At 42.3% G+C, this 17771-nt stretch overlaps 2 protein-coding genes across 4 annotated transcripts in view; one reads left to right on the top strand and one right to left on the bottom strand.

Annotated features, from left to right (window-relative positions):
- LOC146197464 (uncharacterized) overlaps window positions 1-9187 on the top strand; it is a 167256-nt gene extending 158069 nt beyond the window's left edge. The window contains exons 8-11 of the mRNA XM_084599290.1: window positions 1742-1813; window positions 3455-3626; window positions 4816-5062; window positions 9053-9187. Of these exons, the coding sequence (XP_084455416.1) occupies window positions 1742-1813; window positions 3455-3626; window positions 4816-5022 (451 nt within the window). The 3' untranslated portion in view covers window positions 5023-5062; window positions 9053-9187. The remainder of the gene's footprint in view (window positions 1-1741; window positions 1814-3454; window positions 3627-4815; window positions 5063-9052) is intronic.
- Window positions 3476-16228, bottom strand: SrpRbeta (signal recognition particle receptor beta). 3 transcript variants are annotated; one of them, XM_084599292.1, is made up of 9 exons: window positions 16088-16228; window positions 15714-15802; window positions 15438-15512; window positions 15201-15280; window positions 10515-10574; window positions 10183-10259; window positions 10054-10108; window positions 9609-9813; window positions 3476-3613 (listed from the first exon to the last, which is right to left on the bottom strand). In XM_084599292.1, exons 1-8 carry the CDS (start codon window positions 16203-16205, stop codon window positions 9609-9611), a joined length of 759 nt encoding a protein of 252 aa, XP_084455418.1. In that variant the 5' UTR covers window positions 16206-16228; the 3' UTR covers window positions 3476-3613. The 3 variants fall into 3 exon arrangements, with proteins under 3 accessions (XP_084455418.1, XP_084455419.1, XP_084455417.1); XM_084599293.1 differs by lacking the exon at window positions 3476-3613 and adding an exon at window positions 9161-9304; XM_084599291.1 differs by lacking the exon at window positions 3476-3613 and having other exon boundaries at window positions 9345-9813.
- Window positions 16229-17771: the final 1543 nt, after the last annotated feature.

Here is a 17771-nt window from a genome sequence, read left to right as displayed (position 1 = left end):
AAAAGCAAGAAGACAACGGTCGGCGCTCTTCGGCTGACTGCATCAGGCCTCCTCGTTGTTGTAGAAGCATTGCTACTTTTTCACCGCCTCTGTGCCTCGCGATATCTCTTTGAGAGTCGAGCATTGGGCAACGCGTGACGCTTTCGATTCGGCCTAATCTCCCTTCTTTGTGCACCAGACCATCTTCGCCCATACTTGCACTCACGCTCTGACGCTTTTCTTGCGCCCTGTGAAGAAAGCAGAATGAGAGTCCAAATGAGTGACGACAGCGCCGGGTCTCGGTGCTTCCCGGTCGGAGTCACTCGATTCGGGCATCGCCCGCGAGAAATTCGGATGGGTCCGAAAACTGGCTCGTTTTTTTTTTTTTTTCTTTTTTTTTTTTTTTTTTTTTTTTTTTTTTTTTTTTTTTTTCTGGTGCCCGTTGGATATGGCTGCTACGCGGTCGTCCTTATCAAGCATACCGTCGTCGCAGCATTACTCTAATGATGATAGCGCTGTTTTCCGGCAGTATTTGCACAAAATTTCGCCCAAATTGCGCAACGATACATTCATCAAAAGTACGCGCTTGAATCGGAGGTACATTTCTTTTCCCCGCAAAATTATTATTTTTGCCGAAGCTTGTTTGGCGTAGCTCATGAGACGGCTCGGAAAGATCCTCATCTCTCGTGTTAAAAGACTGAAAATCGGTGTCCGAAATTTGGTTTCTGAAATTCGCATGATGTTCAGTATGTTCGATTTCTGAACATTACGCTTCAGCACTCCTACATTCTTTCCTCACTCTGCCAATTGATAGTTTGCCCTCTAAGCAGTTTCAACGTGGACATCCCTTCTTTCTGAAAAAAAAAAAAAAAAGGAAAGTGGTAACATGGGGAGGAAGGAGGCAGGGAGGGAACACATACCATGAAGATCGCGCGATATACTGCTCTGACTGCCAGTCAGAATGTATAGATTGCATCTCATTGGGTTACATGTACTACTTTCAGCCTGCGTAGAACTTCATCCATGAAATTTAGTATGTTTTATGGATGGTTCGCATCTTCGTTCTGTCACCATTTTAACACGGTGCAGGTAAATGTCCGGTTCTGTAGAAAATCCAGCGTTTTTTTTTTAATTGCCAGCGTTGCGATCGAAACATCACGGTCTCTTGCAGGCGACATCGCCATGCACTGATCGGTCGGCCGGTTGTATGACGTCACGAGACCACATGACGTGGCAAGGGTTGCCAACTAGGGCTCCTCCTTTGAAAAGGGAGGGTGAGATGGGAATAGAACCCACTGGGACCCTTGCGCACCGAGTAAGGAACGCTACCCCTAAGTCACTCAGCCACGTTAGTGCGTATTGGTTAAAGCGGGCCTTTGTATCTATGCTGGAAGGCCTTCCCATAATGCACTAGCTTATGAAAGTATGCTAATGAGGATATGTGAGATAACAGGCACAAATTGCTTCATGCAAAATGTAAGCGCAATCAGAATTTTCATTCACCGTTGTAGCCTTACTTGGGTAGTTGGTTTAGCTTCACCTACTCGATACCCTTTGCGCAGTGAAGCCAGCTTTACGTTTTTTTTTGTTTGTTTTTTTATTCCCGATATTGCACAAGAGTTTCCAGCCATCCCATCTCCAGCCCCTCCCTAAAATCTCCCAGGAACAAAGGTGTTACCTACCTAACATGATATTTTCGTGGCTTTGCAATTTCCCCTTCGTAAAAAACAAAAAATTAACTAGCTCGATTTTTATTTTTCAGGCACGATTCCCTGAATGTGAACGAAGAAGAGGAGCTCCGTGAAGCCCCCTGGTACCAGGCCGGCATCCCCAGGTAAGCGGCGCTTTGCGCGTGCAACGCCATTGTGGATAACGGCGCTGGAGAGTTTGGCGTATAGGTGACACTGTTACACAGCGTAAGCTGCCACGAACGCGGACATACGACAAGCACTGTTCTTCAAAGCAATGTTCTTTAAAGCAATGTTCTTTAATTCCATAGCAAGCATCGAGAACAATTTTACCGATTGCTGGGGAGGTAATCTCAAGGTGATCTCATTGCTTGCATGTTATTTGACCTGAAATGGCCGCAATTAAAAAAAATGCAAGAAATGCAGCAGTTCAGGGCAGCAATGATGAAGGTAATAATGGTGGCACAAGGGATGTGAGCTTCTGGATATTTTCCTGCTGATAGTGAACTGGTTAATGATTAAAGCCTGAATCATCGAATTTTATTCCTTGATGACAACTTAGTGATCAGAATAAGCATTTAGGACTACAAAACTACCATCTTTAAATAAGCTTAGGTGCCATTAGGATTCAAATATACTTTTTTTGCCACTGCTGAATTCCGTTCAGTGGCTAATAACTTGCTCGAAAAGTTTTTGTACTGCAATGATCTGTCTATGCTTGAATAGGAAATCAAGAATTTAGAACAAAAGCTCAAAACAAATTCACGCCACTGTCACCAGACTTACTGAATATAGAACTTGAAAATCTATGCAAGTCTGCAATTTCACTGGTATGCCATGCAAGCCAAGCAGATATTTTCAGGCATACCTACAGCATTAAACAATGTTCACGAGGAAATGCTGATTATGCAGGGATGAGTCTGTATTATGTCTGCTGTGAATATCCTCACCCCCACCCCCTCCCACCCACCAAATTAGAAATGCTTCCTTAGAAAAACTATGCCAACTCCAATTTTTGAATGAAAAAGTCAGAGAAATGGTTCAAATTGGACTGCCGCCAACACTCCCCCCCCTTCTAAAATAAGCTGTAGATCTTCCACTGTGAACGCCTTTTTTTTACACTGCCGTTATGTCCAAAAACTAAAGTAAATTGGCCCAAAAACGTATCCACGATAACTATATTACACACAAAGTTAGTCACCAACTTGCTCTTATCTATCAGCATGCTAAGGTTTCTTTATTCAACAAACTGACCAGCAGCCACACAAGAGACCATTGAGAGAAATGGATGAAAATCTGTATTGCATGCCAAATTGATGCAGGCATTAGCAGGCCAGGTTTAGGTTGTATACACTACAAGGCTGTCATGCAACCACCAACATTTTACCACTGTTGTCTATTTTGTGGCAGCTCAACCTAGTCGCTAATAACACATTCAGATCTGTAAAATATTGGCCAAGCATCTCCTGCAAGTAGGATGATAAAGAAGAGCAAAATGAAAAAATGAAAAAAGGCTGAAGTTATGCTTCTAATATGAATGTTTCCTCCATTTATGATGATGGCGCTAATGACAATGTGGCACTGAAATATTATAGTGCCTTTGATGTGCACACATGGCATGGAATGCAATGCAAGAAGTGGGTACCGGAATGACACCCACATGTAAAAGCCAGCAACCAGGCTTTCATTAGAATGAGTAACTGATGCACGCACACACTATTAGCATTGCAACCTGACTCTTTAATATGCCGAGAGTTACAGATGAGGACACTCTTGCATATTCGCAGGGAAATCGCTCTGGAGGTGCTGTCGCAGGAGCCGGTTGGGTCCTTCCTGGTGCGCCAGAGTACCACCAAACCAGGGTGCTTCGCACTGTCACTGCGTGTTCCCAGGAGCCTTCAGCCCAGTGGCATCGCCCATTATCTCATAATGCACACCAACAGGGGCTACAAGATCAAGGTAAGAAAAGAAAAACACAAATGTGCACTAAGTACTGATCCTTTATCAAACCCTGAGGGCATCTGAGGCTTACATATCACATGGGCAGTGAAGGTCACAGTAGCTGAGTGCTATGGAATGCATGAATCAAGGGAATGCATCTTTTTAAGGTAGATTCAAATTTTGTTCCTCTGACATATTTTAAAAATTTTTTTGGATCTCTCAACGCCAAAACATACAAGCTGCTTGGAAAAAAGAGAGACTGGCCTTCTCAATAGCAGAAAGGGACAACCACTCATTTGCCTTGGCAACTCAAAGGTGCAGACTTGGGATTGCGGCTATCGAGCATTGTGAAAAAAAACACCCGAGACATTTTAATAGAGAGTTTAAACTCCCCACTATCACTACTGCTTTCTTTACACTACACTGAAATTCTGATAAACAAGGGGGTCTTTTCACAACCCAGCATCAAAATCAGGTTAAATGCACACATTACAAAATTTCACGTTAAAAGCAATGGCATCAACATAGCCATATTGTTAGGTGGTGGTGACTATGCTGTGGACATCAGATCACCAGTATGCTGGGTACCATTCTGAGTTCAACTTTCAAGCACTACTTGCACCACATGCACTAATTCCAACTTCGTCATCGTTGAGTGCCATATTAGCGTGGCACAAGGGGCACTACAGGTCTCCTCCCTGTAGATCTGAAACTATACAAACAGCATTAATGTGTGTGGATTGCATGAGCACAAATGTCTAGGATGAGGAGAAGTTAGGCGATATAGTACATTAGACGTTTTGCAAAAATAATTTGCAGACAACGCAGCATCATCAGACATATGTCATTCTATGCCGAGGAGGATGCCTTGTTAGAAGGAGCTGTGGGACTTCGAAGTTTCACCACTTTCCAGGGTTTGGATAGCTCTGTTATTTTGTGGGTATTATCAACACCTCATCTATGAACAGCGCTTGTTCAATTAAAGCTCCCAAACCTAGGGTCAGGGGCCCTTTAAGGCAATAGAGTACAACAGGGAACCTTGCTGAATAATGAGAAAAGGCTGAACTTGTAAAGATGCCCACCCGAGATTTATGCATGCGGTCGTAAGCATTTAGCCTCACAATTTTATCTGGCAACTGTCCCGCTTTACCAGGGCTCAAGAGTTGTGGTTGATTGTATCTCACCTTCATTTTTACTTTGTTTTCAGGGTTTTACAAAGGAATTCAGCACCCTGACATCGCTGATCACACACCACTCAGTCATGCCAGAGCTGCTACCTTGCCCCCTCTCCCTGTACCGGTACAATTCCACATTCCGGAAGCATGGATCGGCCGAGGATATGGTGGACATTGATGAGGACCCGGACTACACGCTACTCTCAGACTTCCGCAAAATGATGGCCGATGCTGTTTGACCTGTGAAGCTGGCTACACGCTAGTCTTGATATCTACCAGGTGAGTATGCTACATCAGCACTGTCACTGCCAAACCAATCCTAGAAAACCATCACCACTGCTACTTTTGCCACTGAATATGGTACACAGTTAGCCTAATCATTGACATGAGCATAATGTTGCAGCAAGTTGGCAAAATATCTATTAAATTACTATCACAACACTACAGCCAACAGGACAGAACACATCAAAGGAGTTATGGACTGGTCAATTTTTTTTTTTTTTTTTTCTCTCTTCTGTGTCGTGCCTTGTGTAAATTTGTAACTGACATCAAAATAAATTATGTTTTCTCATCTAATTTCTTTGAGATTAGTCAGAGAAGTTAATCCAAAGGTACTATGATATTTGGAAGCTGGTCTGAATCTGTGTTCATCTTACTTTTTATTCTCTTGCCTTCTTAAGATATGCAATGACCGGATGTTGTATGGATGGCTCCATTCCTGCCTATGTGCTAACATAAACAGCAACTGTGCACACTTGAAAATAAGTGCAGCAGAGTTATCAACAGCAAAAATAAAGAAATAAGAACAGCTATGTGAAGGATAACTTATGCCTGGTTAGTGCAGTGGGTGTTCATAAAAAAAAAAAAAAAAGAAAGATACAAAAGATAACTCCTACATCACTGCACACACACACACAAACACAATAACTGTCGCTATACAGTATACTACCATGACAGAAGGAGCTTTTGTTGATGCAGCCTTCAAAGGACCAATAAAAATATTGGAATTATCCAATCCAAAACTTCAAATTACATCACATATTCCTGAAGAACTGTCGAAAACCGTTTACGTCACAGTAATTCAACGAACACCTGAAACATGATTGTCTTTACATTTGAAACAAAAACTAAGCGACACCGAAGATTTTCGTGGTTTTCTCAAGTGCTTTGTTTTACACACAATGTCAGGAGCGTTAAAGGATTGCTCCAAAGTCATGCAAGTTCCTTCGCAGCTCATTTTGCTTTGGGACACAGTAGCAGTGGTGCCTCCTAACTATGCCAGTAGGCTACATTTCGGTAGGGTGCCTAGAACGGGAGGTGTGAAAACCATTTGGGAGAAACTGGCCCTGTCTGCGCGTTTTTGTGTATTCTGCGCTGCGGCATTGTTGTCAACAGCGCCATCAGCACTTTTAGTGCACCTGCTTGCTCACGCAAGGAAACGGTCATAGTAGAAATGCGCTTTACTGAACGTTAGAAGTTTTAGCAGGTAGCGCAGTTCTTTAGGTATGCTAAAAATTGTACTGCACTGCTGTTGTCATGCAGTTTGCAAACGTAACGAAGTATAACAGCAGTTTTGGGTATCTGTGCGAATCTGTTTCCTGCTTTTTTAAAGCCAGTGAATTTTTGCGGTGCCTTTCTAGGCCAGAATGCTTTTATTGTGCAATCCCATGTCCAATACTTTCCCTTCCTTATAAGTGGACGCGATAGTTGCTGCCAGTATCACCCGAAAAATTTTTCGTAATCTCGTTTCTTAACGGTAGGTTTGATCAGGTTCGAGAGTGGTCGAATGCATTGCATGCTAAAGCAGCACTAATTCAACCATCACATACGCTGTAATGAGAGCTTTCTGAGTAATTCTGACTACTTTTTCCTCAGAAATTCACTGTCCCCACAGGACCGACTGCAAACTATACGATTGAAATTAAGCTTGTTGGCCGTACAGTCATAAGACTGAGTGCTCCAACTTTTTGTTTCCTCCTCATCTATTGCCATGCCATTCCTCCTTCCTGCGAATATGCTTTTGGTTCCGTGGACATCTTCTTTGAAGGGACACAACTGCAAGTTGTTTGTCCATCTCTTTCCTTTGGAAATGGCAGGCTCAGAAACAGCACCATCTTTTAATACCAAAGTGTTGCACGGTATTACAACCTCGTTCCCTTCCACAATCTTCTTGAATTCACTTTGGATATACCTGCCGACAGACAAGAGGAAAATCGGCGCTTTGCTAGACTGTTTCCATCAAAATGCAAATACAAGGTTGAGAGATGTGCAGCATGCCACCAGAAAAGATACTTTAACTTTCATAGTGCTGTTCCTTGACACACCAGTTGCTTTGAAAGCAATTACATGCGCAGAAACTATGTGCTTTCTGTCAAAGTGCCTTTCTCAAACAGCTGAATTGTCCTGCAGTGGTTTGACAGCCCTTGGAATGGTATGCGCCCACTTCGCAAACTAATCTTGGCAAGTCACCACACGGAAAAGGAACACTTTATCCAAACACAACATATATACAAAGTCTCGTACGAGAACAAAGCGCCATCTTAGATTTTTTTCCTTTCACATTGATGGCATCTTTGCAGCATGCAGCAAGCATAAACAAGCAGCACATGCAGCGAACTACAGAAAAACAGTCTACACAAAAGCCATGTACTGACTAAATTCTCTCAGTCATCTCCTGCTAAATGCTGACGGCGTCCCTGACTTCAGCACTCTGTTTTCCCCCACACGGAATTCGCATGCAGAGGGCCACTCCTCTCTACGGGCAGCGCGCCACATTCTTCATACCTCCCCTTCTAGGCACCCTAATTTTGGCAACAAGGAACCACAGATTGTTGTTGTGCCTGTCACAGCGTGCATGATTGAGGTGCGCGGGCGCGACAGTTAAATACAATTTAAGTTTGGTGTATCAGGATGAAAGTTGGCTTCACCGGTCATACATCGTGATTGCCTTTCTGAATTATTTGATGCGTGCCCACCATGTCTGAATCAGCGAGTGTCTGACAGTATAGACCTACATGACCGCCTGCAGGGACTGCATTCCTGGTCTGAATAACTCAGGTTAATGGGGGATGAACTGACAAGATTGTACTGTACTGAAAAATGAGTGCTGCTTACGATCACAGCGATCAAACGGTCAAAATGGCTTTGCAGTTGTGCACGAGAAGACATGTAACCAACTGCATGAGCCCTTGCACTTTTCGGTATTGAAATTTACTTGACAATATTTTCACGACATTCTAGCTATCTTGCTAACAAATAGCTCACAACTGCTATCTCATGGACGTAGTTAGAGCAGATGCAGTGAGCTGCGGTGGCAGCTCGGCAGTACTTAGTTTGGAATTTTCACCATATCCAACACAGTTGAACAAGGCAGCAAGACCATTCAGTCATCTGATATAACTTATGGAAAGGCCCTTGACAACCCAGAGTTCAAAACTTCATTCACTATACTCTAGCAGTTGTCGGTCACTGTACTTCAAACGCACAACCACAAAAATATTTCAGAAAGATTCATTAGCAGTGGGGTTAGAATTTTGAAATACGGAGTGTGGGGGCATGGGAGGAGCTTTCTACACAAATGATGCATCTAAACAACTGAACGGTGCAGCACTTGCACCACCTAAATATATAATGGACCGGGACAAGCAACTAAAGTTAACTTTATTTGTGTGTGAACACAAGAATGGCAATATATAATGAAAAAGTGGAAGCAATCAGCCAATGACAAGATGTTTTGCGGTCATCTATGTATCGGAACAATAAAACATTTAATGTCTGTGCTTTCATACCTACGTCTTGCATGTATAGTAGGCAAGGAGACAGGTGCTCCTGTGAGATATTGTGAATGAGTTTTGAACCTTCACCACTTTTCATGGCACAATTAAAATGGGCCACTACACGCATTATGTTTATTTTCAGTGTTCAGAACTACTCAGAGGCCTTTCCACAGTGCATTAAAGCTTCTGCCTAGCAAAGCAACTAAAACCACAGCCATCAATGTTATGGAGCCGAACTGCACACTCTGCAATATGAAGCAAACCACAAAACATATTGATTTGACAATGTGATCGTTATTTGATTTGGGTTCTAATCTTTACAGTCTTTAAAGAAAAAAGACAGGTGCTCAGACACTGATTCCATGGCTATTGAAGTTAAACTGCAATACCATGTGTACCCTCTTAGCTGTACACTCGATTACAAAATGATGAACACAGAAATATGCAATAGTTCTGTGTCACAGTTGAAAACCTCACAAGACTCTCATTTCAGGTGGGGATTACCGTTAGGAAAAGCGTCAACCTTTTGGTGAAGCAAGCAATGCTGGTCAGCGCTTGCATCCTGAAGCTATACATCATCCTGGCCGTGCACCAAATCCTACTTGTGAGCCAGGCTTTTGCCTGCAGGACAAAGGAAGATCTGGTACCATAGGTTCTGCCACTGGGATCAATGTGTACATGCTACGTTGTGATATGTCTCCACTTCTGAACTCAAGTCACCGCCTGCCATCTACAGAAAGAAAACCTTTTGCAAGCAAAAGGCACAATTGACATCAGAGCCAAAGTGTGGGGAAATAAAGCATTTTATCTGTCTTGTATACATCCACGTCAGGCCTCAAAATGCAGGCAAGCCATGTTTAATGTAAAAGGGCTACCAACAAATAGCATATAAATGAATTACCATTTATAGCAAGCGAAATGCTCGCAAAGTGGTAATACACAATACAGCTATTTGTCAGTCATCGAGTCATTCAATGCAGAGGCGGCCCTATTATACAGTAGAGGTAAGATTTAACATTTGTTTTTGAAGTACGTTAGACGTCATTCACCTATGCCACCTTGGCAAGCCAACTTGTGAACAGTGATAGCTGGGCTTCTTCTGGTGCCTCGGCACTGAACTCCAGGAAATTTACTGCAATGGGCAACACATCCGCAAACTGGAAGTCTTTCCCTCTTTTGCCGAGGAATGTATTATTATTAGCTTGCCCCTCTGTGGACTCCAGCACGGAAACTTGCGTCGTCCTGAGAACGTTCCTGCACAGGAATATAACCATTGTATTGAGACACGCAGACTGTAAACAATACACATTTCGCTACAAAGTAATCATGCACAACAATGCTATGTGATTAGTAATAATCATTTGAAGCCGATCACATCAATGGCCATGCAAAATGAAAACATAAATTAACATCACAGCTGCAAATCAACCTCTTTTTCCCTTATGCTTGCAGATTTTAGTGCAAAAAAGGAATATTTCAAACGTTGAAGCTTACATTTCCTTTTCCAGTAGTGACTGGATGACCTTGGATGACTTTGCCATGGTTTGATCTGCAAATAGCTGCCTCTGTAAATGGCTATATGGCATAACATGAAACTCTTACATGACCGCATGCAGTACTCACCCTGCTTATTGCACACAATCATTATTGGTGGACAGTGCTGCGAGATGACGGGGTCACACAATAGGTTGTAAAGAAACCTGCAAGATTAATCACAATGAAATCACTCATTTTTGAAGTTGTAACTATGGCTGTCGGCGTGCCTTACGCACCACTGCAGTCCACCTCCTTTTTTTAAAGGTAATTGACTACACCGTGCTAGCCCTTAAACAATGGTTGAATGATGAACTTTCACATGCTTGTTCAAATGCCAGTGCAGAACAACAACAGTACAAAAGCAAATGAGATCAATAATATCTCTCTTCATAATGCCAAGAGGCAAAAATGAAACTCACTCTGCCACATCCCTGACTTCCCTTGGAAAGTTCACGCTATCCACAACAAAAACAACAGCCCTGAAAAGGTAAGTAAAAAAATACATTAAGAAAGGAGCATAATTAGCAATGAACAAAAAAAAAGAAAACTCAAACAAGATCACCGGGAATGAAATACCAAAATCTGAAACCACATGCAGCTTGACCAAGAGCCAGAGTCTCGATCCAGAACTTGAACTGAACTCGAATTCCTGCCTGGAACCAAACTGAACCCAGACATTTTTTTGCTATCTTGGAACAGAACCCGAACCAGAATGATTCAGAGGAACTGCTCCAAACCACTTTCAGACATGATTCTCCTACATGGCTCTGCACCATTTTATTATTTTTTTAACTGAGTATTAACCACAAATATTCACCACGGAGGGCTGTGCTGCATAGTGTGAAAATGGCAGCTTACCTAAGAAATAAGGAAATGACACCAAAGTATGGCACCTAAGGAGCAAAATGCATCCAAACCTATGTAAAATAAATGCTCATTTATTAGGCACACAGTCTGCCTATAATAGTGAGCATGTAGAAAACTGCACTGCACCTCAGGTGTAATGAACATGTAGAAGTTCACAGCTCTGCTAAAGCGGTAACCATATAAAGCAATTTTCTTCACCATATGTGATGCCTTTGTGACCAGAGCATTCCTTGGCTGCTACTGCTTTAAAGTTAAGTTGCCTTGTGTTATCAGGAAAGCATAAGTATGCCTGCATGTAGTTTTTAACACCAGACAGCATAAAGTATTTATCTCAAGAGAAATAAATATACCTCTGGTAATACATTGCATTTTTCTAAGGGACAGGGTATGCTGCACCAAACGAAATTTTGTGCCGCTGAGACTCGCGAGAGGCAAGATTTTTCTACTCCACACCTCTCCATAATAATTAAAAATGTATACACCACAATAGCTTTCCTTGCTCCGTTATTCCTACCGAGCTTTTGCTAAACTATTTCAATGGCAACAACTTGTCTGCCAAAACAATGGTAGAAGAACAAACTAGCTTGAACAGAAGTTACACACCTTCAAGGCCTTCTGTGATTGGCTAGCCTCACCGGCTGCTTCCCGTCGAAGAGCAGCATTTTCTGAAAACCCATAACTTGAGCAACGAGACGAGCAGCTCTTTCAGAGGTTCCTAGCATCATGCGGAATGTTGACGCAAATTATCGCCTCATGTAGCAAGTGCACAATTGCGTGCTCCCTTGCACTGGACAGCATAAGTTCCTGAGCACGTTTACCCTCCTCTATTCAACCCGTTTCCTTCAACCACGAGCACGCTTCAAAATGAGCTCTTCAATGCATGGCTGCTGCTGCCGCCACATAGCCGACTTAAGCAATGTGGCAGCCGTCGAGGTTTTGCCTTGTTTTCCTTGTTTGTAGGTGCCTTGCTTTTTCCTCTGAAGTGTTCTCTCATAACACTGACCATAAGGCACAATTTATTAATAATGACGTTTTCAGTTCTGTAGTGTTCAGACCAAAGCACGACAGACCCGAGCCAGGATTTTCATTATCAACACTGAGGAAGAAATCAGTGGACCTTTCAACAAAGATTTATATGGCCAAGCTGAAGGTGTGCAAAAGCTGTAATTCATACGGAGATGACGAGGAATTTGGAACTGCTGAAATCAAATACGAGTAGATCAACTGCATTCTCTTGTATTCGTTGTCAGATGAAGACTTCTTACAAGCGGACCCTTGGTTATGGGCATTGTTCTGGGCATTCTAAAAACTGATCGAGCTCTCAATTGAACTGGAACTATTAATATTTGTTCTCAGTGATAGCTTAGCCACTACGACGTTCTGCTACTAAACCTGAGACTACAGGTCAAATGCCAGCTTCGATAGCCATATTTTGATGGTGCAAAGCACAAAATTGCTTGTACACTGACATTCTTGTGCAATATGGTCAAAATTCATCTGGAGCCTATCACAAGTTGTGTGGCTTGTCACCAAGGCAGGAATCTGGCATCCAAAAAAAAAAAAAAATTTTCGCTGCCTTTTTGTAACAATTCTCCCTTTTTCCATTCCACTCCAAGAACAGCACTTATTATGACTGCTTGAAAATAATACGTCCTGCAGAAGAATGGGGCCTGTTATAAGTCAGTGCACAGGTGCCTGAAGCAGCTCTGAAACTACTGAATATTCAGAGGCATGATTGCCATGCACTCCACTGAACTGTTTGCTACTGCAAAAATTCACTCTAAGCTTCATGCATATTGCTGACCAATTAAATTCAAGACCAAACTTGCAAAATAGAAGAGTTGAGAATTCTTTGTACTATGATTCCAAATGTTTACTAGCTTGGCTTATAGGGTTCAACATCCAAAAGTAACTTTTAGGCTATAAGAGACACTGCAGTAAAGCGCTATAATCCATTTCAACCACCTGGGATTCAATGTGCATTGACACTGCATAGTACATGAGTGCTTTGCTTTCAGCCTCTATTGAAAAGTGGCCACCATGGCCCCGACTGAACCTGCATCCTTGAGATCAGCAGCTCAGTGCGCATGGTTCTGTTCTCTCAACGGTACCATCTCACCAATTTCAGCTAAGCCGCACCACTTGGGAAAAAACTATATGAAAATCAATACTATCCCAATAAAAAGTGTTTAGCTTCATTGTTTTCGCGATGCAGTGAGCAGGTGCTACGTTATTTAATAACGAAAACAGAGGTTCGAATCCGAATCAATTTTTTTTCTTCCACTTTTTTTCTTCTAAATTGACACCAATCAAATTGCTTACTACATTCCCCGTGTGTGTGTTTTGTCCTTTACATTGCATTGCGAGATGCTTTTAAATTGAAACATCTGTAAAGAAAGATATGAGCAGCACGGGGGGCAACATCAAATTTTCAGGTACAACAAAATTGACAGAATGCAGTTCGCAGCACACAAATCATTTCGCAGCACACAAAGCACACAAGCAGCACAAATTTCCTGATTGTGTATCTTTAGGTTGCATTCGAAGGTGCATTTGAGCCAAAATTGATATTTAAAATATCAGCAAACAACCAGGCAAGACAAAGAGAGACCTGGAAGCACCGCTCAGAAATCGGAATTACACATTGAGCACCACCGCGGGCAATTTCTAGATGTGATGACTCATAATACCATAATAAATTCTAAATATCCTTAAAATGGCACAGTGTATGCATAACAGAAATCAGGCGAGACTTATACCTCTGTCACACGGACACGGCTGAACTCCTTTCAACTCCCTTCAACCAAGGTAGCCATTACCTCGAGGGAGGTACGTGCCGTGTCACACGGCAGTCCATTATGGAAGGAAGTTAAATGGAGTTTTGAAGCAAAGGAGATCGACGATCTCCATTGATGGGCGAAGGGAGTACTCTCGTTTCCAATGTGCTTTGCTTTCGAGTCATTAAATAACATATTTCTTCAATAATGTAATTTTTACTCCTAAATATATTAGTTTTTATTGCATAAAATTGTATTCTAACTCGGTTAGTTGCGTTTAATTGTCGCGACTGCACCACGTATTGCACAACGCCGCGCATGGTGTCCAGCAGAGCGGAAAAAATGGCTATGTTTAGAGCATGGTCGTTGTTTTCAGCAAATGTGTGTTCTTTTATATTGATATGACTAAAGCTAATTGCATTTTGCGAGGAAAATAGTAGTATAAAAAATATTTCAGTTTGTTTTGGACATTATTTTTTATATCTTTGTGCAAAATAAACAGCGCCTAATGGCCCCCTGTTGGCTGCTCTGAGAAGCTCGTTGCAAGCCGTGTGACACGGGGACAACTCCTTTAAGGCGAAACTCCCTGCGACTCCCTTGCGCTCCTTTAGACCAAGGAAGTTCAAGGTAGTTCCGAGTCGGCCGTGTGACAGGGATATTATTTACATTAACTAGATGCCTAGCAGTCATAACTGGCACCTGCTACTGAGGTGGCTTTTTCCAAATGTCGCATTTTGTGGCATGTTCACTTCAATGATGCTGATAATATCCCAGGCTTGCACTAGCCCAGTTTTTGCATGCTCGAGCCTACTGGGCTGTGCACCAGGCTAGCCAAGCCTGCAAAATGTGGCATTCATGCCAACTTGAGTATCAACGATGCAACTGAAGTGGACATGTCGCAAAAGGTGATATATGATGAATACCACCCAAGGTCTCCAAAGCAGAACGGAGTGTAGAAGATTGGTACATGAAGTCGAAGGAAACTGAACAAGGACTGAGGGGGAGCCTGTGTGCACTAGCCACCTAGTTGATTGCGGCTCCCCTGTCAAGTCAACCCTTGTTTGATTTCTTTTGACCCCTGGTCTCTGCCATTTTGAAACCTATATAAAATGTGCGTATTTTGCTAAATTCAAAATATGCACGCGTTTGCCACTCTGCAAAAGGTGTAGTTTTCAGGAACTATGCTGCCATGAAAACAATTTCTGACACTGAATGCATCATGAGGTAAGTTAGGCAGGAATATGCACTGCTGAATTATAAGAAGAAAGGTAAACAGCATTGCAAAAATTAAACAACGGCACAAAAAAAGACCGCTGACTACAAGACATTTTTCATAACCGACACGAGCTCATGCCACAAGACAAAACATCAACACCGCACAAGACATTTGCCAAGCAACATATCTCACACAGCCAGACAGGCCTTATGAAGAAGAGATGTGACGCTAACACGCGTGCTTACCTAGCCATTCCTTTGAACTGATCCAGAAATCTAGCTCTCATTCTGTCATTGCCCGGTAGATCGATGAAATTAAGAGGACTCTGGGAAAATCAAAAGCGCAAGCAATGTGAGAAATGTGATGCAATAATGAAAACACTACTGCCAAATCACAGAAAGTTATCTCTATATTTTTTTACTCAGTAACCTGACGGTGGCAGGCATTAGTGAGGAAATGTTATGTTCCAAACACGCACTTACTTTCTTTGGAACATCATAAGACGCCTTGTTCTCCTTGATTGAAGTGTAAGTTCCAACCTTCTTGCGGGCTACTAGCTGTAAAAACGGGAGATTGAGATTTCAAGCAGATACAACGCGTCCTGAATGGTAAATACAAAATAATAAACAGAGACAAAAAGCTTAGAATGAGCTATCTTATGCATGTGTATACTCATCACGAAGCTGCGATATAAACCACCCGTATTATGTTCGTTCTATCGAAGCATTTAGTACTGTGCAGAATACTCCTCTAATCACCTGAGAAAACAGCAGGGTCTTTCCAGCGTCTGAAAGGCCCACGAAAAGCACTGCTCGGCGAAGATTTTTCCGTCGTTGGAAGAATATTACTGAAACAAAAGAGAGGATAGATTACATGAAACTGCATAAAAACAAGCATCGATTGAAGACTAACACTTTCAAAGAGCTGCACCGAGAAATATTAGACTTTGACATAAATTGCTGGACATCAAAACGATAAATGCGAAGTATTGATGGCCTTTAGAAATTACCAAACATTTAAACGGATTCCACATCACCTCATTCGGTGATGTTGACAGCAAGCGGTGCGCATATGGAAACGACAATGCGATGAAACATGCGTGTCAGACACATCCACATAAAAACATACTTACATGTGGTTATCAGCACAACAACTAGAGCAACCAGAACATAAATAATTGTCGGATTCATTGCTAATAAGTTGCTTTTTAAGTCCATGTGCACCGGCTTTGACGACGAGTCCGCCGCCATTTTTAAAGAACTTCTGACGTCCTCTGCTGCCACCGCAGTGAAACCTCTCTGCTGCCTCAGTCACCAAACGGTAGTTTTAAATAATCAAGCATAAATTTACTTAATATTTTTAATGTCAATAAAAGTTGTTCGTATATTAGTTTGCTTTTATTTTCAATATTTTGTTCGCATCCCAACAAAAAAATTTAGTTGTTTTATTTAGCTACAGATGTCGCTACCTATCAACAAATTTTACCGCAGAGCGCGGGATTTCAAAAGCCACTTTACCGTTTACGCTACCTGCACGCTCTTCTGCTACTTACGCTCATCATTAAGCTTAATAGTAGGCAGTAAGGACAATTTTCTTTAGCTTGCCATTTTGCGCGCCATGCGCAACCAGGCTTGCAGCACGCACCACTAGCTCCGCGTTGACGCAGCCGATCTAGAATCTCGAACTGTATTCTGTGAATAAAGGAAGAAGCTACTAAAGCAGAAGGCATAGATAATCCTATGTCATGTTCACGCCAGATTCACGTCGCTTCGTAGGAGGATGCAATCAAGAGGAGGAGCTTAGCGCACGTTTGCGAAGATGGGGAAGCAAGCATAGAAGAGGGCGGCTCTTTTAAATTCACAATGCACTCATTTCTTGTGACGCTACACTAGCGTCGGTTCCATGTGAATGAGTGGTTCTGTCTTGCCTCTCCTCCTAAGTGCTCTAGGCGTTTGTGAATTCTAATGACAAGTCCCAACTAACCAAACTTTCTACATTAATCAGGACTGCTTGATCACCACCGTGTTCCTTTTTTTTTTGTTCTTTTATTAATATGGGGGGGGGGGGGATGATACTCCATTAGGTTGCGGTGATAAAATTACGCAAGCGCATTCATTCCTGTCTGCAGACGTGCATTGCGTCACTTGCCTAACACACGCTTCGCAAAATGAGCGTCGCAAATACCTTTCAAAAGAGTGCAGTCAACCGTATTGTATTTCCGCTGGATGATTTCAATTTCCTTTCCATATATTCAATCTTTCCGAACTTGCCTCAGTAGTGTTCTGGCATTTGTTACCTTTTCTCCTCTCCTCCTCTTGCTCTCCTTCCAATTTTTCTTTCATCGTGGATCGTACAGCCACTGTAAAGCGCTGTAGGGTTTCCGTACTGCGAGTTTTTAGTCATTTCAACTGCTCGACAGACGGGCAAGAGAGAGGACGGAACACAGTGACGACTCGCAACGAAATGTTTTGTTGGCTAACCAACCGGCATAAATGCTTACAAGTGCCGGTCAGAATTGGAAAGACAATAACGCACATACATACGGGCGAAGGGAACAAGATCTTTTATTGTTTCTTGTTGTTTGTTTTTGCCCTAGAATGCTACCTTATTCACGTAGCTGTCTTATCCAGCATGTTTTTATTATTACTTTGTAATTTAATTACGGTTCTTGCCTATTCATATGCGTCCCTGGTATAATGGCTCGTTGGCGCGTGTTACAATTGTGTTTTACAATTTTGTTTCTACTCATAACATTGTGCGTGCCTAGCCGCCAGTAATTACGCCGTTTACGCCGTACTTATACCGACTGGTAATTC

This window comes from Amblyomma maculatum, chromosome 3, assembly GCF_055883805.1.
Source record: "Amblyomma maculatum isolate TAMU_Amacu chromosome 3, ASM5588380v1, whole genome shotgun sequence".
Taxonomy (NCBI): Eukaryota; Metazoa; Arthropoda; class Arachnida; order Ixodida; family Ixodidae; genus Amblyomma; species Amblyomma maculatum.
The sequence above is the reverse complement of the archived record's forward strand: the minus strand, read 5'-3'. Positions and strand labels throughout refer to the sequence as shown.